The sequence below is a fragment of the Mytilus trossulus genome, chromosome 8, assembly GCF_036588685.1.
Source record: "Mytilus trossulus isolate FHL-02 chromosome 8, PNRI_Mtr1.1.1.hap1, whole genome shotgun sequence".
In the NCBI taxonomy this organism is placed as follows: Eukaryota; Metazoa; Mollusca; class Bivalvia; order Mytilida; family Mytilidae; genus Mytilus; species Mytilus trossulus.
In genome coordinates, this window is record NC_086380.1 from 43,934,444 (window position 1) to 43,961,457 (window position 27,014).

The window sequence follows — 27,014 nt, forward strand, 5'->3', positions numbered from 1 at the left end:
AGTACATGTCTAGCGGGCAGATGTCATCTGACCTTGACCTCATTTTCATGGTTCAGTGGTCAAAGTTAATTTTTTAAGTTTTGGTCTTTTTATCTAATATTATATGCCAAAGGTCAACCTTATTTGGTGTACTAAAATATGTTATGATCTAAATGTCAGTCCTGCAGGTTTTATTTGACCATGACCTCAATTTTACGGTTCATTGCACAGTGTTAAGTTTTTGTGTTTTAGTCTATTTTTCTAAAACTTCAAGTATTAGGTCAACTATATTTGTTGTATGGAAGCATTGTTAGCTGTACATGTCTGCTTTGTATGGTTCATCTGACCTTGACCTTATTTTCATGGTTCATTGGTCTTTGTTTAGCTATCTTGGTTAATGTTAAGTTTATGTGACAGTTGTAATAAAGGGCTTATACTTAGGACTACCAACATAATATCAATGATTAGTAAAGAATGCGAGACATTAAGTGTGTGCTCTCTTGTTAGAATAATAGGAAAAATAAACAGATCTGAAAGTCTTGGCAAAATGAAATGTTTGAACTAGCAACAACACTATCATGAGGGGAGAAGGGGAGATAATAATATATTTTAACTGTATTTTGATCCTTTTCAGTCACAATATAAAGAATTGATGATGTTATGTTTTGTCAAGAATATACAACCAGATAATGGAGATGATGAAAAGTCTGTCAAAGCTCTGAGGTAAGATAACTTTTAAACAAGGTCACTTATATTCATTTATGTTTGCATACAAATTAGCTTTAAAAGTCTATTGAACTTTTAAAAGATATCATTATTCAATAAAGAATTGTCATGAAGTAGTTAATAATTGCTAAAAACATTTTAATTTCAGAGAAAAGTTTGATGCTGATGTACAAAGTAGTGAGTTTGCAGAGACTTGTCCTATGACCTTCACCTCTCATATTGTCAAAGGTCTGTTGTCAAGACTAGATTTATTGTTACAAGTCAACATTGAGCCACAAGGTGGAGTGTCATACAGTAGAAACTACTCTATGCTGGATCCAACACAAACAGGTATGACCTTCAAATCTCAATGACCTTTGACATAGTGTGGATAGTTTGACCTTATTGGCTTAATAACTGTAAACAAAGAGAACCAAACATTAAAAGCTGGTACATGATAGTGCAACCTTGACATTAAAGAGTTTGATTTCAAATATTGTATGATTTTGATTAGTATTCACATACTAGTAAAGAGAGCTGGTTACAATGTAAGTAGCCATTCAAATTTGTCAAACTTTCTGTCAGGGAAATAGTTAAGGTTCATTGGCTACCTAATACACATAAAATTCAGTACTATAAGGGTCAGATCAAGGGTTTATGTAAAGAGGACAAATTGTTGGTAATGGTTAAAATATTGCAGACCAAAGAGAGGCACAAAAATTCTTTTGACAACTTTATTTCCGTTGTAAGGGTAAGGCAAATGTTCTTTTTGCCCATTTAGATCCACTACTTCACGTACTACAAAAAGTATGATTAATGGTTTAAAAAGTCCACAAAATATTAAAATGAAAAAAAATAATCTTATCTATACATTGATTTTGCCATTTGCTTACGGACTCTGTTTAAAATTTCCCTTGTTCTGTATTTTTGTTATTTTACTTTTAAATCCTCTACAACACCTTTCAATAATCCCTGAATTTGTCATATAATAATAATTATTAAATAACATTTGCTTGAGATATTTCACTGTACATTTTAGGTGTGATGGTGAGGTCAGACACAGACATTGTATTGCAATCATACAGCTTGTCAAGAAGTATGTCTGCTCCCAATGGAGTTGATATTTCCAGAGAAGATATCAAACACAAGTAAGTAATATAAGATTCAATATCCAGTAAAATTAATCTTTCTCATCAATTCAGTATTTTAAGTGTCTCTTTGTATACTTATCAAAGCACATTATATTGAGTAGTTCCAAAGAATTGAAATGAACAAATTTCTTTATGAATAAATAAATATGTAAAACTTATGCAAGAATTAAATTTTGTAAATATATTGAAAATTTCCTTTGGCAGGATTTATTGTTAACTACTTAAAATGCATCTATATTTTTATACAGTAAGGGATACAATTATTTTCTCATCTCATTGTACTTGATCTCTTTTTTTATATTCCGAATAACATCTTGTTTTGCAACAATGTTCCCAAATAATATTGTACGTTTCCAAAGTTAACATAGATCTCTCTCTATTTCCAGATAATTTAATGAAACAAGGGTAAATGATTAAGATGATTGACAATAAATGTTATCTGCTTTCCAATAAATGTTATCTGTTTTCCAATAAATTGCTTTATCGCTATTTTGTGCATTTTTCCTTTGATCTTTTTTTGTGATAATTTTCATATCTTGCTTCTTGCTTGATATGGAAAAATTATTGCTAGAAACTAAGGAGACCACGTGGCGTTGCTAACGAAATTGACATTGAAATTGACAACGTCGTCACAGGTAAAATAGCGATAAGCAGATTATCATTGGTCATCTCAGCTCGATTGCTTTTCTCATTTTTGCTGTTCCAGCTCAAGCGAGAAAATCAATCTTGTTGAGATGATCAACGATAATCTATAATTATTTTCAAATAGAAGACAGCAGAAATATAAGAAAGGTCCAGTCCACATCTTACAGGACCTGGTAGAAGAGGAAGAGAAGGACAGGCCACCATATGTTACAGTCATAGAACAGCTATTCTCATTTATTGGTAGTGATCCTCAAAATACGGTAAGTTATAGACAGGCCACCATATGTTACAGTCATAGAACAGTTATTCTCATTTATTGGTAGTGATCCTCAAAATACGGTAAGTTATAGACAGACCACCCTATGTTACAGTGATAGAACAGTTATTCTCATTTATTGGTAGTGATCCTCAAAATACGGTAAGTTTTAGTCAGTCCAAACTGCATTGTATCTCAAACATACCAACAGCAACAAAAGCAGAGAAGAAAAGTTATTGGAATGGAAATTTTATGTCCTCAAATGATGAAATAAGGTGTCAACATGGAAATAAGTCTTGTTGTTTCTCAGATAACTATAACATTAAGTGTTTTGTTATTTAATCACAGAACAAATGCCAGTTACATTAAATAGACTATATAAAAAAAGGTTATCCTTTAATTTTTTAGTGTCTTGTGTTCATTTAAAATAGTTCTATTGAGGCTTAATAAGCATGGTTTAGATTTGGTTTTCAGATTTCAAGCAAGGATTTTTTATCTGCTGCACAGACAAGATGGCGCCGTGGACACACAAGGAAGCAGGCTTTGGTCCACATGAAAGAACTGTTGACAGCTGCAGCAAGAGTGGGTGGCACAACACATTTGGTGGCAGCAGTCACATCTGTTTTACAGAGAGGGCCATGGTAACCTTTTTCTGAAAAATTATATACAATTTTGTGTCACCTTTATAGAACAAAAAACCAAGACTTAGGTATGCTGTTTTAAGGTTATGGTCTATTAGAGGAGAGCAAGTAATGATAAATCAGGCATATGTGGTATGCAGTTGAATAAGCATTGGCTCATCATATTTCCATTGAGATTATTTGGCCCTATACCTTTGGTTCATATTCAAGCAATATTATTTGAATAAATGTTTATAAAATATGCCTGGCTAGGTTTTGTGAGAAATTGAAAAACAAAACATTTCCCTATATACAAAGGATTAAAATTTTATTGGGTGTTTCAAGAATTGTTAGGATAAATATATGTAAAAAATGGAAATGACTACATGGCGAAAGTGGATTAACTGTTATAAACATTAAGTAAATTAGGTTGATAAAAAAACTTACCGTTTCAAATTGTTTATTTTTTCAGTGTTGATGAATTGACTTGTGGTGGTATGGTTGACCATGTTAGAGAGGCTTTCTCTGAGACTATGACATCACTTGTACAACTGGCAGCCAGATATCCTATAGCCTGCTGTAACAGTATAGGTCTTATGTGTATTATTCCATATACAAGGTAATAGTTTCATGTCTTATTTTATATACAAGCTAAGATTTTCATGTGTTTTATTTCTTTTATAAAGTTAGGGTTTCACGTGTGTTATTCCATTAATAAGGTAAGAGTCTCATGTGTATTATTCTTTTTACAAGGTCAGGGTGAAATTGTGTCTCATTTGTTTTGTTCCATTTAATTGATTAATGTTTCATATGAATTTTTCTGAGTTCCCACTCTACATTAGAAACTAGAAAAATGCCTGGAATTTTATTTCAATCATTCAACGCCTGGAAATGTCCTTGAAATATACAAATTTGACTCATAGTTAACGGACCATAAATTTCTATAAATAGTTGACAGTTTATGAACTTTAACCCAATGTGGAATTAATTGCATAAACAAATCTATTATACTGTTATAAAACTAACACATCAAAATGTTTCATTTTCCAGAGCTGAAGAGAAATGTTTAGTAAGATCTGGTTTGGTGCATCTTCTTGACAAACTGTGTAGCTTAGCCAACTACCGATTAGACAACAAAGAAACACAATCAACTCATCAGAAAGTTTCAGCCATGGCATGGGCAGGCTTCCAAGTTCTGGCCAACAGATGTGTCATGTGGGAAACGGAAGATGGTAAGATTACATCATGTCTATTTATAACTTGAAAATATCTGTCTAAACATCACTATATATGAGCTAAATGATGGCAGGGTAGATGTGTCTTATATATGATTTAATGATTATTTTCTATTGTTATTTAAAAACTGAAGACAAAAAAGACAAAAAATAAAACAAACAAAATGAGATTTTTGAAAAGAAACTGAAGTTTCTAATCCTAATCACAACCAAAATTGAAGGACAAATAAAAAACAATAACAAAATTAGCTTTTCATATGTATCATGTGTCAGATTTGTTTACTAATCAGTTTTCATATTTCATTGACAGGTTCACATTTTGAACAGTTAGAACACTCTGGATTGGCTAGACAGGTGTCAGTATTATTAACCAATCATCTTGCTCGAGCCACAGAATCTGGTGGAAATGAGGCTGCAGGCAGTGAAGCATTACAGGATGTGCTTAGTTTACTGAACAATCTATCACGTAGTAAGATGGGCAAAGCTATACTAAGTCAACCAGCATGTGTGTCCAAACTTCTGTCTTTGTTATTGGATCAGAGGTAATAATTAAGAATCAAGTAAAAATAGGATGGGGTAAACTTTAGTAATATTTAGACATTACAATAAACTGCCTTGACAAAAATAAGATGGAAGGAAATGTCCTGCCAACAGCTAACTATAAAAAAAAAACTTGACTCCAAATGGGCTTAGAATGATTAAAAATTTCAGCAGGGTGTTGATATTTATAATTGTTAATTTTCTTCTACTCTTGTCAGATTATAGTTTAAGATCAATTTCCCAGGTTGCATTTGCATTTCAATTACTTGTTCCCTTGATAATGCTGAAAATGAAGAAGGAAAGACTTTTGATAACCACAAAAAGCTTTTAAGCAAATAAAGCTTTTATAAAAACACTTTTCTTTCAATAGGCCATCACCAAAGTTAGTATTAATCATACTCCAGCTGTGCCGGGTAGCTCTGCCACTGATGAGTACAGACGACTGTGACTATCTAGAACTTCCCTCCTGGGGACAACACATGCATTCATCACACTGGAGTACAGCAGAGTCTATCTCAGATCCACCAGCTAAGATTGTCAGTCTACTACTGGCCAAGCTGGGAGATTTCTTAGTGCCAGGTATGGTCGTACTGTAAAGCATTTTTAAATAATGTATAAAAAATTTAACCAAGCAGTCAGTATGGTTATTGATAATGGATATATTTAAATAGAATATAAGGGAATAAACAATTAACTTCCCCTCCAAGAGAACAAGGATATCCAATGAAAAGAACAAAGCAACGAAAACAGGGGAATTAACTATAAAGAAAAGATTTTGAGAAAGATTTCTATTTCTGTTGTAAATTTTAAGATTGGATTTTCACATTATTGGAAGTTTTAAAAGCATTTTATATCAAAAATAGTAGAATTATATATTTTATATTCATTTTAAAGGTGACTACAGTACAGTGTGTAGTAGGAGACCTTCAACTGACCCTAGTAGTAGCCATGGTAACATCAGTGGAGAAAGAGATAAGAATGAAGACTGTGACATTCAGGGTGGTCGACTGACAGTGTTTGTACATAAGAGAAGTGATCAGTTATCACAAGAAATCACACAGGCTATTTTAAGGTGATTTTTAGTATTTAAAGAAATAATCAGAATTTTAAAATTCATGCATTTTTTGTTCAGAAACAACTCATATTTATCAAATGGTCATGAATTGAGAAAAAAACGTAATTTTTTGCTGTATATTTATCAAGATTAAAAAAATTGCACTATTTACAGTTTTTTCAAATTTGGTCCACGTAATCTCCCTGAAAATTGAAACAAAATGTTGGTTTAAAAATTGGGGGTCCATTCACTCATTTTCATATTAAATCATTTTGAATGATAAAAAACAGTTGAAAAATGCATCTTTTCCCGATAGGTCAGAGTTTGACAACGAGAAAATAACATTTAACATTAGCAACGTCATTACCTCCCCTGTTACTGTATCGTTTGCCTTTAAGAGGAAAGCAATGGAACAACAGATACACTGAAGTGCAACAAAAACAAACAACATTGCAATATCCATAGAAAAAAACAAACTGACAAAAAAAAAACACAATTGAAGAAACCAAGTTTTTTACCTCCACAAACACTCAGGTAATTGTTACTGTGCTCTAAGGTGCCAATATATTGTGTGACTCAAAATGAGAAAATTCTGTTCTGTCAACAATTTTTGTGAAACTTCAATAAAAAAATGTACAGAATTTATAGTACTTTACATGTATTCTCTTTGAATGCAATATTTATTCATAGTGAAAACTTCCTTTCCATCATTACCAAACTGAACAATGAAATAACACGATGGGTGCCGTATACAGTGCATGAAAGGCTTACCATTCTGGATCACCTGATTTCACTCCTGGTTTTCACTAGAGTTTGTGTTGTTTCTTATTTCTTATTTATAATTGTTGATGTAAATGTCCTTTTTTTTTTTTAGTCTTTGTTTACTCCTTGGTTTTGATTGTTATTGTCCTTACCTTTTTTCTCATCAAGCAGTCATCATTTAAAAATTTGCGAATCAAAGTAAAATAAAGTTTTCTTCATAATAGATATAGATGTTATAGCCACAAATTATTTCTTGGTAATTTGTGATAAACTTAATAAAGTGCTAACCTCCATTATATTTAATGTATGAATATTTATCATAAATTATGTGTACATAATCTACATATTTTCACATGTCATTATAAAAAATAATTTACTTACTTACATACTGGTTTTAGTTCTGACACAAGACAGAGTAGACTTGGAAGTCTTTTGACAGAGAAAGCTGTGAGAATGGACAGGGAACTGAATAAGGTACATGTATACACCCTCTAGTATAAAAGAAGGTTATAATGTAATATTTGGATTGGGATTCAAGATCTAACATAGTGAATAATAGCACAATACTTCAAGAAAATAGTAAAAAAAAAATAAGCTGGAGTTTGAGGAGAAAACAACTGACCTTTGATAGGAAAACTGACAATCCTAGTCAATTAAGATTGAAGATCAGTTGAACTAATAACCTCAGTGTTGACTGGCTAGTGATTACAGTAGTCACTGCTTAGACCACTCGGCCAACGAAGCCCTTTAAAGAAAAGAAAAAATGGTTAAAAACTAAAACAATACAGAATTGAATCACATCCAGACCCTTATAATTAAGAAATGGAATAAACATGAATAATTAATTATGAACAAAAAACGTTTCACAAAAAAAGAATTATGACAAATGCAGGCACAGCTTTCTTTAAATTTTATGAATGGAAAGCAGTGTTTATATTGAGATGAGATCTTTTTATTTTTAGTCTGGGAAAGCAGATGTTTGTACAGAAGATGCAGTAACTGCATTGAAGAAAGCAGCCAAGTGGGCACAGTCAGGACTTGTCATTTCTACTGGTTCTCCAGTGGATTCTACCCCTCCAGAGGCCACTAATGGGGACAAGAAAAAACAAAATGCTGTTACTGTGTGCAGAGAGAAAAATAATGAGTTAGCAAGGTACTTTTCGTTAAATGGTATAGTTTGATTTAATGTTGCAGATTTTTTTTGTTAGTGTTGATATTAACAGATTTTCTATTTCCTGTCAACAGCTTATTTCAAAATCCTCACAGTATTGGAAGATTGTGAAAAATTGTAAAATAAGAATAAGCATTGCTTTCTATTATTAAAATAAAAAAATGGGGAATATGTCAAAGAGACAACAACCTGACCAAAAACCAGACACGAGCCGTAGTCCACCAATTGGTCTTCAATGCAGCGAGAAAATCCTGCACCCAGAACTGCAGGGACTAAACTTAACGCTCGCCAGGGCGCCCGAGGCGACCAGATTTTCGGCTGGGCGAATATATTTAGTCATCATGGTCGCCCAGCTGGTGACTGTAAAAAAATTGAAGTAAATCCCATTTGTACCCTTTTCCCCGCGATATTAAAAAAGACTGTTCCCAAAAGGAAACCTGTTCGTCTTATCAAAGCGATATAGAAATATAGAGTATTTCCGAAAACCAGTAGGTTATTTCTAATAACTGAACCCAGTCGAATAGCTTTGTTTTCAATCCGGAGTCACGATGTTGCATATATATATACCTTCTTCTTTTCGCATGTTTTCTTAGTTCTACGATAATTTCATTATTGAACAGTGTTTTCTATTTTACTGTTCAATAAGCATCATGAAAGGGATGTTTTCTTATTGTCCTGTGAGTCATTACAAGCCTGTGTTTTAGACAGTAACTTGTTCCTGAATCGCTTTTTACAAAAATATTTAATAAAAAACGAAATTTAAAATCTCGTAAATAAAAAATCCCAATATCTAGTTTGATTTCCAATCTTCATTAAAAACTTATTGAAAAATATATTTTGATCAACACTATTAGAGGATGGCTTGGATTGAGATAATATTTAATGTTCAAAGAAAGAGCCATATTGTCTAAAGGTCAACAGGAAGTTGAAAATATGAAGGGAGATAATTTTGTTAGGAAACAACCTAAAATAAATATTCGATATTGATTGTCAAATCTTATGATACATTTTTGGTGGCAATAATTCAAATATTATAATGGTTACCACAGAAAACATTTTCAAGACTACAAGTAGGATTTCACAATAAGGCTTCATTAGAAAAACTGTTTTGTTTCATACCATGAACATACATTTAAAGAAGAATCAAAGAAGTTTGTATTTGAACATATATAAGAAGACTACTTCCTGTTTTACTTCTTGTATGAATGATCCTCCTTACGTGGGAGCACTTAACAAATGTACAAGTTTGTTAACATAAACATCAAAATGATTTGCTTTGCTTCATGGTATGATAATTTGATAAAAAAAAATCTGACTGGAACCAACATCAAGAACATATTAATTTCTGAATAAGGTTTAAATACAACTAATGTTCTCCAGCTGAGCCTATAGCTAGCAATATTCAAGGTAATTTATACAAAGTATCCTTACAATCCCGGTTATTGCGCTAAAGTGCCCTTTCAGAAAACTACCACCCTTCTGCCCTGAGATTTAAGCTGGAACACTGTTAGTAAGTATATACTAAGTAATTTTCAGTTTTGTTTTATTTTAGTATAAATATTAGTGGGCTCCTAAAATTTTAAGCGGGCCCCTGAAAAAAATATCTTAGGGGCCCAGCTGGCCCCTAGAGAAAAACAGTTAAGTTTAGTCCCTGAACTGATCCTCAGCTGGCCCCCAAATAAAATTGTGTACTAAGTCAGTGAAAATGGACATCACAATAAACTCCAAAACATATAAATGAACTAAAATTAGAAAACTTACAAGACCGACATTGACAAAGCAAGAGGCCTCTGACTTGGGACAGGCGCAAAATGCAGCAGGGTTAAACATGGTTTGTGAAATCTCAATCCTCTCCAATACCTCTAGCCAATGTAGAATAAAGAAACACATAGCAATATGCAGAGTAAAAATCAGTTTAAAAGATTTTAACCAGGTTTTGCCACTTTCAGAAAACATTTCCAGCAAGTAAAACAACTATGGATTTTACTTGTAATATTTCCCTTTGTTAAATTGTAGAACTGATCCAGTGAGACCATTTATAAGTGGACATGTTGCTAACAGTATGGCAGGTGAAGTGATAGCTTTACTCCATTGTTTATTGACTGCTCCAGAATCTAACACAGCTCATTCATGGGCCAATGCTGTACAGAGAGTATGTAGTTTTTCATAGATTAGTGATATTTCAGTAACTTCATACCAGTCAACTGACCCGTTTTCTGCGGGTGTGACCCGAGATTTTCACAATTCTGAGGGATCACCCGGGACACCCGCCGGGTCATTGAAATCACCCGGGAATTCCGAAAATGACCCGATTTCACCCGTATTTCTTAGCCTTGCGATTGATTTCATAAGTAATATTCTTTTGAAATACCGGCAAATTCGTAATTCTTCCATGAACAGGAAGTTCATCTAGCTATGTAAACTGTCAATTTAAGTGACCCATTAAGTGCATGGCTTTACTTGACAGCTTTGGTGTCAAACACACTGTTAATTAACACCAATTACCTTAGCTTTAGGTCGTAAATAAACTGCTCTACATTTGTTTACAAATAGAGTTAGAGTTACTTCCCCTAATTTGTCACCATTCAAAATTATTCCTTATATTTAAGTTTTATGGGTGAAAAAGATAAAATGATAAAAAAATTAGAATTCAAATACATTTTGAAAAATAACTTTTCATTATTTTAATACTTTTATACAATTTAAAAAAAAAAGTTGAAAATTATTTTTTACATTTATACTGCCTTTAACTGTATTACTATATTTTATCTTAGTCTAATTTCCTACTTTGTTCAGAGTTGCTGTGTGAGCCAAAAGTCTCAAACATTTTAAATTACAATTGAAAAAAAATTCTAGTATCTGATAATTACAAAAAGTAAAGAACATAAAACTGTATTACACAAATTTATTAAAATCTTTAAAAGTGCAATGAAATAATAATTAATTAGAATAAAATGACTTTACCAAGTGAACATGCATTGATGTTTTGGTATTTTCCATATACATAATAAGAAAATGTACCATTAATACTGAAATTCAGCTCGAAAAAGTTTGTACGCGTTATGACCTGAGATTTGATTCTTCAATGCAGGTCATGACCTGCATTTTCATCGTCACAGGTTGACAGGTATGGTAACTTCATATTGTAATATTTGAACAAAAGACACAAATACTTGACTTCTTATTGCATTTTAAGGAAATGTTGTATATAAATAATGCCAATAAAGTTAGAAACTTTTCCCATTGCAATTCTCACAATGATAATAAAAATGATAAATTTACAGAATATTCCATGAAGACTTAGCTTATGAAGTATTACATGTAAGGTGATATAAAAGACTAGGGAAAATGAAATTGACTTTTCATGAATGAACCTATTTTAGAAATTCTGTGAATGTATAATTTAATGCGGATTCAAAGTTCAGAATGGCTGCCAATGCAATGAAAATATATCAAGTTAAAAAAAAATGATATTGTCATATACACACAGTCGTCAGGGATCTGCTACTAAGTTAACAACATAATCACAGCAGTACTATTTTACTCTCATTGTAGGTTTACAGATGAAAGTTTAACATTGTAGATACATATACAACACATAACTCTCTTTTGTGTGAATTTCAGGTTTTGAATAATGCCCTGTCATGTCTGCCATTACTTCTAACATCAATAGACAGCTTGAGTTCACCACGATGTAGCAGTAGACAGCTGTTATTTATGGCCAAGTTGGGAAATGCTGCTCTATGTTCCCTTGGAGGATTTAAGGAAATCATCAAACCTGGATGTGATGTTAGAGTAGGTTTTATAGAAACTAGTTTGAAAACATTAGAAATTTTATACTTATTAATTCGCCTTTTAAAATCTAAATTTCATTTTTCTTCAAATGTTTCATTATTTCTTTAAGACATTTTTAACCAATCACAATGTTTTAATGAATGCTTTTGAAAACATTTCCCAGAATGCTTTAGCTTCAGAACCAAGGAGTTGTAGAGAAAAAATTAGAAAAATTTAAGAACAAAGATAATAATATTAAAGATTTCAAAACTATATAATCTGTATAAAAAGTACACAGCTGAAGAGACTGTAAAAATATAAAATTAATTACTGCAATCAAATTGGGACGGTCCAACGATTTACAGAAAAGAGCGACGAATTACAGAAAAGAACCGAAAAGAACCGAAAAGGACCAAAAAGAACCGAAAAGGACCGAAAAGAACCGAAAAGAGGATACATATATTTATTAAATAAAGTTAAAACAATGTATTATATTTTTTAATATTGTTAACAATTCTTCGTAATAATAAAATTGAATGCATAATTAAAAATTTGGATTTGCATTTATAAGAATATGTGAATTTACAAATAAGAAACAGTTTAACATGTTTTTCTAGTTAAATTTTGTTTAATACATGTATGCTTAATTATTTATTTTTTCATCAAGGATTTTAATCTTATCATTTACATATTTGTTCTTATAGATATCAGAAGGTGTGAAAACTCCCAATCAAAGTCATAATTTGTACAGCTAAACTATTAAAAGTCAAAATACGGTCTTCAACACGGAGCCTGCACACACCAAACAGCAAGTTTGAAATGGGCCCCCAACAATGACTATTGAAAGAAACATTCAAACGGGAAATCCAACGGATTAATCAATATAAAAACGAGAAACAAGAAACACAAACCAAATCAACAAACGACAACAATGCACTGAACATCAGGTTCATAAATTAGATATCGAGCAACGCATTTTTGGAAGAAATGGCATATCTAATGCAGACGATGTGTATTGCATATGTTATTATTTGAATGCTATATGCCCTCCTAGGGGCCCTTATTTGGTGAATAAAAAAGATCTTTTCTATTTTTCTATTCTATAAGTTAATTCCACATACATGTGCGTTAAAATTAGTTCTGTCACAGTATAAGGTTTTCAATGATTAAATGCAATTTGCTTATTTCATTCTATTACAAAAAAAAATCGATATCCTTTTCGGTCCTTTTCGGTTCTTTTCTGTAAATCGTCGCTCTTTTCTGTAAGTCGTCGAACCCAATTGGGATGCTAAATTTTTATAATTTCTAAACAAAGATGTTTAATTTACATTTTATTTTTTCCTACTTTTCATTTATGATAGTGAACTATTTTATATAAACTCTTTTATAGGTAACTGGTCCAGGAATCCACAATACTGAAGGAACAGTTTTATGTGTTTCTGAACAGACTGGACAAGTAACAGTACAGTTGACCTCTGACCTTGAATCACCACCCAGATACAGTGATACTATACAGGTTCCTGTTACTAGGCTGGAACCAGTCAGGAATAAGGTAAGTTGAACTCAAACCTGATACTATACATGAATGTTAAATAAATACTATACATGAATGTTAAATAAATACTATACATGAATGTTAAATGAATGTTATTCTTATGTAAATGCATGTCAATCAGACTAGATAATAAAAGATTTGTCTGTTGGCAAAAAAGAAATCTATTTACTATAGAGGACATGAATCTTTCACAGATCACTAAATAAATGGTATGGACTGTGCTCATTGTTGAAGGCTGTGTTATGGTCTGTAATTGTTTACATTTGGTGTTTGGTTGATACTTCTCCTTATTATACGACCGCAAATTTTGAAAAAATTTTCGTTGTATATTGCTATCACGTTGGCGTCGTCGTCGTCGTTGTCGTCCGAATACTTTTAGTTTTCGCACTCTAACTTTAGTAAAAGTGAATAGAAATCTATGAAATTTTAACACAAGGTTTATGACCATAAAAGGAAGGCTGGTATTGATTTTGGGAGTTTTGGTCCCAACATTTTAGGAATTAGGGGCCAAAAAGGGCCCAAATAAGCATTTTCTTGGTTTTCGCACTATAACTTTAGTTTAAGTTAATAGAAATCAATGAAATTTTGACACAAGGTTTATGACCACAAAAGAAAGGTTGGGATTGATTTTGGGAGTTTTGGTTTCAACAGTTTAGGAATTAGGGGCCAAAAAAGGGCCCAAATAAGCATTATTCTTGGTTTTCGCACAATAACTTTAGTTTAAGTAAATAGAAATCAATGAAATTTAAACACAATGTTTATGACCACAAAAGGAAGGTTGGTATTGATTTTGGGAGTTTAGGTCCCAACAGTTTAGGAAAAAGGGGCCAAAAAGGGACCCAAATAAGCATTTTTCTTGGTTTTTGCACCATAACGTTAGTATAAGTAAATAGAAATCTATGAAATTCAAACACAAGGTTTATGACTATAAAAGGAAGGTTAGTATTGATTTTTGGAGTTTTGGTCCCAACAGTTAAGGAAAAAGGGGCCCAAAGGGTCCAAAATTAAACTTTGTTTGATTTCATCAAAATTGAATAAATGGGGTTCTTTAATATGCCGAATCTAACTGTGTATGTAGATTCTTAATTTTTGGTCCCGTTTTCAAATTGGTCTACATTAAGGTCCAAAGGGTCCAAAATTAAACTTAGTTTGATTTTAACAAAAATTGAAACCTTGGGGTTCTTTGATAAGCTGAATCTAAAAATGTACTTAGATTTTTGATTATTGGCCCAGTTTTCAAGTTGGCCCAAATCGGGGTCCAAAATTAAACATTGTTTGATTTCATCAAAAATTGAATAATTGGGGTTCTTTGATATGCCAAATCTAACTGTGTATGTAGATTCTTAATTTTTGGTCTTGTTTTCAAATTGGTCTACATTAAAGTCCAAAGGGTCCAAAATTAAACTTAGTTTGATTTTAACAAAAATTGAAATCTTAGGGTTCTTTGATATGCTGAATCCAAACATGTACTTAGATTTTTGATTCTGGGCCCAGTTTTCAAGTTGGTCCAAATCAGGATCTAAAATTATTATATTAAGTATTGTGCAATAGCAAGTCTTTTCAATTGCACAGTATTGTGCAATGGCAAGAAATATCTAATTTCACAATATTGTGAAATAGCAATTTTTTTTTTAATTAAGAGTTATCTTTCTTTGTCAGCAAGAAATATCTGCAAGATTTTTTTTTAATTGGAGTTATTTTTCTTTGTCCAGAATTAACTTAAATCTTTGTTATATACAATATACAATGTATATTCACTTTTTACTACCAACTGATAAATTTAAATAATCTTTACCATTCAGTGATAACAAGCAGTTTTTTTACATCTTAATATTTTATGATGTATTTAAATGAGTAGTAATTGTTGCAAACTCCATTAGAATATTTTAATTGAAATTAGTTTTGGAATAAGGGAAAGGGGGATGTGATTAAAAAATTGGGTTCAATTTTTCTCATTTGAAATTTCATAAATAAAAAGAAAATATCTTCAAACATTTTTTTGAGAGGATTTATATTCAACAGCATAGTGAATTGCTCTAAGAGAAAACAAAAATTTTAAGTTCATTTGAATACATTCATTCTGTGTCAGAAACCTATGCTGTGTCAACTATTTAATCACAATCCAAATTTAGAGCGGAATCCAGCTTGAATGTTGTGTCCATACTTGCCCCAACCGTTCAGGGTTCAACCTCTGCGGTCGTATAAAGCTACGCCCTGCGGAGCATCTGGTTTTTATTCTGATTTGAACTGACAATGTTATGGATATTTCATCTGCATAAATGTTTAAGCTTGATTTTAACCTTTTCATTTAAGAAGTCAGCGGCAGATTATTCTCTTTACATTGTTAATATTCAGCCATTTAGTTTACTCTCAGTGTGTTATTAAGGTTTGTCTATTATATCCCTGAAATTATTTGTCTATGTACATTGCAGTTATATTTACTATAAAACTGAATAAAGCAATCAATCAAAACTATCAGTTTATAATTAAGAAATAATTCATGGAAGCCATAGATTATTGGAATTTTATCCTGAGCGTTAGCGAGGGATAAAAAACGAATATCATGGCCCAGGCCAGGTGTAAATTTCAAATAATTTATGGCTTCCATGAATTATTTCTATTCTAATAGGACAAATATGATCATAAAAAACTGAAGCGAGGGTGGGGAAAGCTGTGTGTGGCTGTTCTGTTTTACTCCCTGTTAGATAAAGCTCAAACATTCTAATAAATCTGTAGCTTGCATGGATTATTTCGTGAACAACCGCTAAAATAAAAATCTGTTTCATTCTCAAAACCAACAATTGTCATTTTAATTTACATGTTTTTCTCGTAAGCTACCGTCAAATCCAAAGTTGACATTTTGTTACTTAGGAACCGCCATGTTGACTTGCTGACATCAGTAAATATGCGAATAATGCAATAGAATAGAAAATCAAACAAAACCTACCTTGATAATCAATTTTAATACAATAGTAAACAACATTCCAATAGTTCACGTAACAGAAAACTTTCAACTCTAGCGTTTTCATTTGTATGACGTCATGTTTTGAAATGACTTAAATGCACCAAAAACATTAATAGACTTTCGCGGAATTTTATTTTATTTTTGTTTTGTTGGTTCCTCTGACGTCTTATGCATTAATTCTTTTTGTTATGCAACTGGATAAGAATAAAAGGGATTTTTTTTCTTTTTTAATTGCAATTTTTAAAACAATACAATTGGCAAAGGGTTTGCAAATAGGTTTCAATACATGTGGATTTACGTGGGAAGTATATTGTAACAGCAATTATTATATACACCACTGAGTCTGCGCTAAGTATAGATATATCGAAAATTTTATCACAGTGTTGTTTACAAAGCGAAAGAAGCACATCATATTAGAATCTTTATTTTATTATTTCAGATCTACAAATCTCACCACTTGCCGAGTACAGAAGCAGTTGTCATGGCAATCAAATCTATACTCCTCCCACAGGACGACAACTTATCCACTTTACAGAAGACATTCCCTGTGACTGGGGACGGAAACACAATAAACAATGTGACCTGTCGTGTCATTGGAGAGTTACAGACAAGGGCATGTATGGTCTTAGCATCATACCTCAATGATCTCAGCTTTTCTAAGGAGTTTATACAACACTGTGGCAGTACTATAGATGTATTGAAGTTGCTTGCTAAGGAGTGCAATACAGGTTATTGGAGTTATATATTTTATTTATTTTTATACTTTTTTAACTCGTTTATACATTTGCTAAACTTTTGTTAATTTTCACAATTAACAATATGTGCTTCTATTGTTCTTGGATTTTCAATAGTCAAAATTAATAGTTACTTCGAGTTATAGTCTCTAACTGCAATAAATTTTTCAAATATGTAATCAAGAGTAGAAAATCTTATCCAGAATAAAGACTTTCCCACTGGATATTGAAGAATTAAATATGTATGACTTATTATACCCCCGCTTTAAAAAAGAGGGGGTATACTGTTTTACCTCTGTCTGTCCTTCTGTCAGTCCCTCAGTCAGTCCGTCCGTCCCATGAATATTTTTCGTCCCATTTTTCTCAGGAACCTCAATACAAGGATTTCTGAAATTTGGTTTCAGGGTTTATCTAAGTAAGCTATACCGTGTGATGCGTTTTCAGATTGATCACTTGACAACTTCCTGTTTACCGAACACTTGTATGATTTAACACATGATAGCCAAGTTGAAAATTTTCGTCACATTTTTCTCAGGAACTACAATACAAGGATTTCTGAAATTTGGTTTCAGGATTTATATACATGTAAGTCAGCTATACCGTGTGATGCGTTTTCAGATTCATCACTCGACAACTTCCTGTTTACCGAACACTTGCATATTTTTACACTATTAATATTATCCACTTGTGGCGGGGGTATCATCAGTGAGCAGTAGCTCACAGTTTCACTTGTTTATTCTACTAATCATAGTTTCTTAAATAAACCTTAACACATTGCATTAAAACAAAATATTAATATTGTTGTAAAGTTTACAATTCAGAAGATTTTTATACCCCCGCTTTCAAAAAAGGGGGGTATACTGTTTTACCTCTGTCTGTCAGTCCGTCCGTCCGTCAGTCCGTCCGTCCCATGAAACTTTCGTCACATTTTTCTCAGGAACTACTCATCCACCCTTTCTGTAATTTGGTATCAACATTTATATATGTCAGCCATACCGTGTGATGCGTTTTCAGATTCATCATTCATCGACTTCCTGTTTACCGAACACTTGTATGATTTTACACATGATGGCCAAGTTGAAAATTTTCGTCACATTTTTCTCAGGAACTACAATACAAGGATTTCTGAAGTCTGGTTTCAGGATTTATATAAGTCAGCTATACCGTGTGATGCGTTTTCAGATTCATCACTCGACAACTTCCTGTTTACCGAACACTGGCATATTTTTACACTATTAATATTATCCACTTGCGGCGGGGGTATCATCAGTGAGCAGTAGCTCACAGTTTCACTTGTTTTGCCAAAATCTCTTTGATATATATTTAGGTGACAGACTAGCTGTGATAGAAGATCATTGTACCAGACTGAGGCTGCTCTACAGAGACTGTGCTAAACCTCCACCTCCTCCCAGCAAGGTGGATAACAGAATGGTAGGTGTAGTCTTCTTTTAAACCCACATTACTCAGAAGGGTAGTTTCACATTTCCAAAATACTTGCAAAAAAGGAATGATATAGTCCATCAAAGACCCTTGTCTTTGAACAGAATATAGGGGTTCGACGACTTACAGAAAAGAGCGACGATTTACAGAAAAGAACCGAAAAGGACCGAAAAGGACCAAAAAGAACCGAAAAGAACCGAAAAGAATATCGATTTTTTTGTAATAGAAGGAAATAAGCAAATTGCATTTAATCATTGAAAACCTTATACTGTGACAGAATAATTTTAACTCACATATATGTGGAAATTACTGGTAGGGTAGGATGCCTAACTTATAGAATAGAAAAATAGAAAATATTTTTTTATTCACCAAATAAGGGCCCCTAGGAGGGCATATAGCATACAAACAATAACATATGCAATACATAGACAATAGATATTTAATATGAGTGCAGTGTGTGACGTTGTCGTGAGAAGCAAGATCATGTGATGTAATGAATGTTGAATTTTACTGAGTGATACCCTTTGATATTGCAATGTCATTTGTCACATTGAATAAGTATTTATATCATACCTTTCATTGTTGTATGTAGCATCAGTACTGTCGACAGTATCACTGTGTTTGTTGTGCTGTTGGCTGCTGTTGTCTCTGTTGTGGGGGTCTATGCTTGTCTCGTAGTCTTGGTTAGTGCCTTCTTTGTTGCATTTGTTGTTTTTGGCATTCCTTTGGTTGCTTGTATGGTCCTGATCACTACTGTCGTCCAGATCCACGAACTGTGAAGTCGGTGTATGTAATCTCAAAAGAGGTACAAAGTGGTTTGGATCAAACACTGCGAATGGTTGTGGTCTTACTTTCATAGTCCACATTATTGTTACTGCAGCCTCTTCACATTCATTAACAGTTCTCCCAACTATTTTTCTGTGATATGGCTCTGTATGGTAGTTTGAAGATACCAAAGGTGGATAATATGATTGAAGTGGCTTGTTTATAACAGCACTCAACCCATACATATGTTGCATGTCGGAATATGCTCCTATGACTATGGCATTCCTGACAAGCTGTTCATATGGACTGGTTACTACACGGTTATCCCTAATCCTGTCGGTGTACCCTTTAGATGAGGTATCGTATTGCTGTTTATTGTTTATGATTTCCAATGCAGTCAGGAGTCTGAGGTGATGATGGTAAATTTGCGTTCCAAAAAGTCCAGTTGATACAGAGCGATAAAGACAGTTGCCGTCGCCTATAGTTTCTATTGGTGTTCTGGTTTCCAATACCGCTGGTGCAAAACCGCGTAAAATATTTGCAGAGACTTCATCGACATTTTCCAGACAAATTTGATTGGATTGTTCCGGTAGTTTAATATCGTACGTCTTCAATAAAAGTGATTCAGATGTAGCAGTATTGGTTATTTGTGAGGTGTTTCCATCTTTCAATGTAGATTCTAACCTGAAATATGCCAAAAAATTAACATCAGCACAAATTAGTATCAATTTTCTCGTCCTTTTTATATATACTTGAACTTGAAAAGTGAGATAATTAACGGTCTCGAAATGCGGTAATATGATTGATTGTTGGTTGCTTAACGTCCAGTGGCAAATATTTTTTGCAAATTCAGGACATTTTATACTTGTTTTATAATTTATACATATATAATTCATGTAGAACGAAATGCGGTTATATCATTCATTTTCTACTTCTTTTTTTTATCAAAAAGACGTACATACCTTCATCAGTGACATATTATATGGTTCTGTTAAATGTACATGTATTACCTTATAATATAGCAAGATAAAATTGTCATTGTCGATATACAAGTGAATAAGAAATATTAATTTATGACTGTCAAACAATTGTTCTACATGAATTAAATTTTATAAATTATAATACATGCACTGTTTTGTTCAATCTCGGTCGCTAATTTAATTAGTTGGAACATTTCAACAATTCCTTATAAAGTTTTTCGAATGAGTATATATATTATATGCATATCACGTAAAATAGAAAACGTCATATAAAACATGAAGGAAATTTAACAGGAATTATTGAATAAATACTAATAAGTTTGAGTACTTTGTTCTATTTGTTTGCCTTTGTTTGTGTTGTGTGTGTGTGAGTGTGTTACATGTTAAATTAATTCTCATTAATTATGACTTTGACACGTTAAACTTGTCTATGGTTTGAAATCGTTAAAAAAAAGGTCCCGTTATCTCCATGAACAAGCTTATCTAAAATAGATACATGTAGCGCAGGCAAATATTTATCACCATCGGACATCGTTTCGCTAATCTACATATATAAGTGGTTTATTAGATAAAATAAATAGAAATCAACAGGCCATTAATTTTTTCACACCCTTTATCTATACGCTAATTATAAGGTTAACAATTATTAATTATACCGAGAGCGGGTGCGCTTTTCATTTATCTATATTTCCTATGAAAGACGAAACGAACAGACTATAAAATACTAATAATTGGGACTTCTATACTAATTTAGTATCATAATCCGATCTAATAATGATGTCATTTTTTTTTATTAAAAAATCTTTTTTTATTCCCATGTAGCCCTTTGTTTTTACGAATTAAGAAATTGAAACTAAACAAGAATCTCGTAAAGTTTGGCAAGTTTAACATGTAGCAGGACTTGAAATTTTCGTCCAATATTTTTATAATTGTATTTTCTAAATATTTACCTTAACAAGGACTGCTGGCAGTCAAAACTTTCCTGATCAAAACAGCAAAATTTGCAGTAAAATTTTAGTCCTCTCGTTGCCCATTGTTTTGTTAATTCTGATGACATTCCATTGCCGACACAGCCACTGTGCACCCATTTTCCACACCCAAAGCAGAGAACGGATTCTGTGCATTCACAATCCTTACTACAGATACAGCAAGGGTACTGTTTTCGATATCGAGATTTACAACTACGTGCTCTCACCATTTTTTGTAATTTTGAAAAAAGTGAGGAAACAAGCCTTTTTATTTTTTTAAAGTGACGATTATCGTGTTTAATCACGTGCAACAAATATATTTGACATCTAACATCCGAGAGGAAATGGTGATGCTGACATGAATATTTTTTATATTACCATACCCAATGCCACCGGGCAATATGTTGACATCTTAATATAAACAAACGAAATAGTTTTTATTAAATGTAAGGATAAACATTTATAGTACGATAATATTTGCTTTTCATTTATTTTTACTGCGTATTAGTATAAACATTTAAAATGCTGTCCTAATTTATGAACCTGATGTTCAGTGCATTGTTGTCGTTTGTTGATGTGATTAAAATCCTTGATGAAAAAATAAATAATTAAGCATAGTACATGTATTAAACAAAATTTAACTAGAAAAACATGTTAAATTGTTTCTTTTTTGTAAATTCACATATTCTTATAAATGCACAATCTAAATTTTTAATTATGCATTTAATTTTATTATTACGAAGAATTGTTAACAATATAAAAAAAATATAATACATTGTTTTAACTTTTTTCAATAAATATATGTATCCTCTTTTCGGTTCTTTTTGGTCCTTTTCGGTTCTTTTTGGTCCTTTTCGGTTCTTTTCGGTTCTTTTCTGTAATTCGTCGCTCTTTTCTGTAAATCGTTGGACCGGAATATAGACATGTTAAGTATTTTTCATTATCCAGAATTTTCTTTTTTTTAGTTTAAATTTATTTGATCAGATCCTCAAGTGTTGTCTTCCATATTGTTATACAATTATACACTAATGAACATTTCCTGTTTTCAGAATAAAGAAATGTTATGGGATCCTAACAGAATTTTCCCACCAGTACGGACATGTGTTTTCTCCCATAGTATGACAGGAGTTACCTTCCTTGGAGATCCCAATACAGGAAGTGGATTGCCTCGTGGAACTATTGTTTATGCTAACCAGTCTCTTCCACAACAGGTAAGTACTATATATATAAATATTTCGTCAACTAATACATCAAAAGGATAATTGGAAATATACATTCCACAACTGCAACAAGTGTATTGCAATATTTCTCCACTCGAGACAGTTAAATTTAAATATTTAAAACGCGAGTCAGGAAATGTGAAAAGAGCACAAAAATTAGAGAAATCACCAATATTTGACTCCTCGAAAAAACAGACATTCATTCAGAGACAAACAACATTGAACAACATAAGGTTCAGATAGCTGACTGCTTATAGGCACTAAATATGGTTGGGTTTATGTGCACAGTGATAAGTTAATAGATTTCAGTACATATTATAGCATAATTAAGCAAAAACTTGAGTCAGAGTCACATTTCTTGCATTAATGATATCACTCTCATTTCTGATTTTAAAGTAAATTTTACGCTACATATCAGCTTTAGATATATTTGTGTATGTGCAGCTGGCATACATATACATAGTACATCCAAACTTAAGGACTTTTATTATAGAAGCTGTGGTCACCTCAACATAAAAATTATTTCGTATGTTCATTATAATGTGATATTTTGAAGATATATTTAAGGTTACCGGTATTCACTAAACATCAAAATGTGATAGTGCTAGTAAGACATATTGTCCTACAGGTGTTGTTTCAATATACCATAAAATTTTTCTGTATGTAATTTAGGCACCATCATTTTATTGGGAGTTAGAGATTTTATCTTTTGGAGACAGCCAGGATGAGAGTGGTGCTGTTATATCTTTTGGATTTGCTCCCTCTGCTGAGAAGAAAGAAGGAGCATGGACAAATCCTATTGGAACATGTCTGTTCCTTAAGTAAGTAGGACTGTTAAACAATAGATATCAAAGGTACCAGGATTATAATGGCAGACGCGTGTTTCATCTTCAGGGGACTCATCAGTGACGCTTAGATCGAAATAGTTATAAAACAAAACAAGTACAAAGTTGAAGAGCATTGAGGACCCAAAATTCCAAAAAAGTTGTGCCAAATACGGCTATTTTAATCTATTCCTGGGATAAGAAAATCCTTAGTTTATCTAAAAATTCAAAGTTTTGTAACAGGAAATTTATTAAATAAAGACTATATAATTGATTTTATATGGTCTTGAATAAATGTACCTCTGAAAATGTATCTTGAGTTTTTAAGATTTTAAAAATCTTTGACTGTCCATTCATTTGTCATGTTTGTTTGTCTTTAACTCTCATTAATGCCCATACAACCACTAAAAGGTTGTTTGATAAGTTTCAATAAAGCTGGATATGATAGTCGAAAGTATATAAATATTTGTAAAAGGAAAAAATAATAAAATGTTTGGTCATATTGATAATATTTTTCATTATTTATTATTTGTTTGTGGATGGTGGGAATAGATATTGTACTGATAAGCCTTTCAATAAGAAGAAGACTCCTCTTTTTCCATTGAATTGCTTTCATAAAACATTTCTCCTAATATATTTTTGGAAAAAATCAATCCCTCATTGTAAACATTCCTGAAAGGAAATACACTGAAAAGAAAGTTTATGAAAATAAGTTCTCATGGTACAAGTTTTTTATCATTACCAAGATTTTAAAACTTTACTTTTTTAGTAATGGTAAATCTGTCCATTACAATGGAGCCAGCCTACTGCAGTGGAGGAGTGTACGACTTGATGTAACCCTAAATGCAGGAGATATTGCTGGTATTGGTTGGGAGAGAACTGATGAATCTCCTGTCCAAGGTCAGACACCTAAAGGTCGTGTGTACTTTACCTACAGAGGAAGACTTCTTAGTTCCAACATGGAGGACGTGTCTGGAGGCATGTTTCCTGTTGTACATGTTCAGAAAAAGGTTAGTGTCATAAGCCAAATTTAATCTCCCAGGTTTTGGTTTCATTTGTACTTATGTACAAAAGGAGATATCTGAATATATTTAAGCAAAATGCATAACATATTATATTCACTCCTGTTGTGTACATAAAAAAATAGATGTATGGGCTCTTATACTGTACTGGAATGAAAAGATCCTATGTATTTTAATACATTTACCATGCAAAAGGTATTTGAAATATGGGGTTAAATTAATTGCTTTCAAAGGGTCATTTGTGAGGAGTGAAAATATGATGGTTTGTACTGAAAAAAAATGAGAATAAAAATGGGGAATATGCCAAAGAAACAACAATTCAATTAAAAGCAAAAAACAGCCCAATGCCACCGTTTGGTCCTTTGATATTCATAATAATTATTCTTGGGACAATGCATTCTAAGTGCAATCAATATAAATATTTTGTTGAATTTTGTAGGGCACCAGATTAAGAGCAAACTTTGGAACCAGACCATTTGCTTATGCCAAAGGTCAACAGCACAGGGATGCTGCTGATGAAGCTAATGATTTAACCAGAGAGATTAGAGAGAGTTTTGGACACCTGCCATTCCACCATGCCTCTGAGAGTGAGGATGAAGAACCAACAGTGGCTAGTCCAGAAGTGGCACAGAAAGAGGACTTAAAATCACCACAGGGTCCATCATGTAAAGTCCCAGAGATACCTAAACCACAGAAAGGTAAAATCACCAAAGGGTCCATCATGTAAAGTCCCAGAGAAAACTTAACCACAGAAAGGTAAAATCACCAAAGGGTCCATCATGTAAAGTCCCAGAGATACCCAAACCACCAAAGGTAAAATCACCACAGGGTCCATCATGTAAAGTTTAAGAGATACCCAAACCACAGAAAGGTAAAATTCCCACAGGGTCCATCATGTAAAGTCCCAGAGATACCCAAACCACCAAAGGTAAAATCACCACAGGGTCCATCATGTAAAGTTTAAGAGATACCCAAACCACAGAAAGGTAAAATTCCCACAGGGTCCATCATGTAAAGTCCCAGAGATACCCAAACCACAGAAAGGTTAAATTCCTAAAGGGTCCATCATGTAAAGTCCCAGAGATACCCAAACCACAGAAAGGTTAAATTCCTAAAGGGTCCATCATGTAAAGTCCCAGAGATACCCAAACCACAGAAAGGTAAAATGCTCACAGGGTCCATCATGTAAAGTCCCAGAGATACCTAAGCCATAGAAAGGTACAATCCCCATATTGTCCATCATGTAAAGTCTCAGAGATACCTAAACCACAGAAAGGTAAAATCCCCCAGGGTCTATCATGTAAAGTCCCAGAGATACCCAAACCACAGAAAGGTAAAATCCCTACAGGGTCCATCATGTAAATTCCCAGAGATACCCAAACCACAGAAAGGTAAAATTCCTAAAGGTTCCTCCTTGTAAAGTCTTAAAGATACCAGTTTTGTTCATGAAAAATCATAAAAACTCAAACTGAAGAAAGATGAAATCACTCAGGGTTAGACATTTCAATGTTTCCTAAATTGCAAAACAGCTTGCCCCCTTTCCCATTACTAATTTAAATTATTAAGATTTAAGGCATGTAGATTTATTGAGGACAACTTGATGCATCTAATGACAAAAGGATTATTTCTGTATGATTTGTAATTTTGTAGGTCTAAAAACAAAGCCATGCATGTCTCAACTGAAAAAAATAGTTCTTTTACCTCAAGTTAAGAATGTTCATTCTATATAAGGTGATCCTGACCTTTATATTACTAATATATAGATCATTTACAAATGGTATAATATGGTACATGGTTGGTTAGAAATGACTTCTAGTATTTCTTATTTTAACATGCAAGTTAAAGAGAAAAGCACAACACATAATGTTTTGGATCATAGTTGAGACCAATAGATATGTATCATGTATTTGTCCCTGCTTAATATGTATTACATGTACTGATCAAATTTTTTGTAAAACTAGACTGTCTGAGAATTTTTATTTTGAATACAAAAACAATTGTGTTGAACATATATATTTGAAGAAGTTCTTCTTTTTGGTAGATTTCAAGTTACTAGTTGTATCCAATATGAATCCAGTGATGTTAAAAGTTGTTTCAAATATTGTCTGTATGTTTTGTTTTGCAGAATATGATACAGATTCATGTAAACAGTACAAGTTGTTCAGTAGCTATGACAACTTTTTGTCTACTGGTCCCAACTATTTGTCAACTGCAACACAGGAAGATGAGTCTGATGAGGAACCAGTTGAAGATGATGCACAGACAGAAGATCACTATGCTCTCCTAGTAAAGGCATGGGAACAGAAAGTGTTCCCTGTTATCAGAAGAAGATTTAGAAATGAGGCTGAGAGAAAGGATGGACTGGAACAAATAAAAGGAGCACTACAGCTGGGTAATTTAATACATGTGCTAATATCTAAAATCTTAACTTTAAATGAAATAAGTTTATTTGATGAACAAGTAAAGGCAAGATAAACTTTAACAGAAAGAAAGTAAATTGAAAAACAATAAACAAAAAACAAAAAAAAAACAAAAAAACAGGGGAACAATGCAAGACTTAGAATACAAAAAAAACAATGGAAGCAATGTCCAGGAATAAAATGTCCAAAAATATATATAAGGTGAGAGTAAGGTCATGATTTATTGCAT

The 27,014-nt window shown here is 32.6% G+C and overlaps 1 protein-coding gene across 1 annotated transcript in view; it reads left to right on the forward strand.

Moving 5' to 3' along the window:
* The window catches only part of LOC134680988 (probable E3 ubiquitin-protein ligase HECTD4), an 80,331-nt gene that overhangs the window by 24,386 nt on the left and 28,931 nt on the right, over window positions 1-27,014 (forward strand). Inside the window, exons 25-46 of the mRNA XM_063540314.1 lie at window positions 614-702; window positions 854-1,035; window positions 1,724-1,832; window positions 2,605-2,740; window positions 3,211-3,377; window positions 3,829-3,975; window positions 4,407-4,588; window positions 4,902-5,133; window positions 5,502-5,710; window positions 6,026-6,203; window positions 7,346-7,421; window positions 7,910-8,100; window positions 10,135-10,270; window positions 11,743-11,913; window positions 13,283-13,444; window positions 16,852-17,140; window positions 18,474-18,577; window positions 22,349-22,510; window positions 23,192-23,340; window positions 24,113-24,353; window positions 24,805-25,063; window positions 26,491-26,757. Of these exons, the coding sequence (XP_063396384.1) occupies window positions 614-702; window positions 854-1,035; window positions 1,724-1,832; window positions 2,605-2,740; window positions 3,211-3,377; window positions 3,829-3,975; window positions 4,407-4,588; window positions 4,902-5,133; window positions 5,502-5,710; window positions 6,026-6,203; window positions 7,346-7,421; window positions 7,910-8,100; window positions 10,135-10,270; window positions 11,743-11,913; window positions 13,283-13,444; window positions 16,852-17,140; window positions 18,474-18,577; window positions 22,349-22,510; window positions 23,192-23,340; window positions 24,113-24,353; window positions 24,805-25,063; window positions 26,491-26,757 (3,838 nt within the window). The remainder of the gene's footprint in view (window positions 1-613; window positions 703-853; window positions 1,036-1,723; window positions 1,833-2,604; window positions 2,741-3,210; window positions 3,378-3,828; window positions 3,976-4,406; window positions 4,589-4,901; window positions 5,134-5,501; window positions 5,711-6,025; window positions 6,204-7,345; window positions 7,422-7,909; window positions 8,101-10,134; window positions 10,271-11,742; window positions 11,914-13,282; window positions 13,445-16,851; window positions 17,141-18,473; window positions 18,578-22,348; window positions 22,511-23,191; window positions 23,341-24,112; window positions 24,354-24,804; window positions 25,064-26,490; window positions 26,758-27,014) is intronic.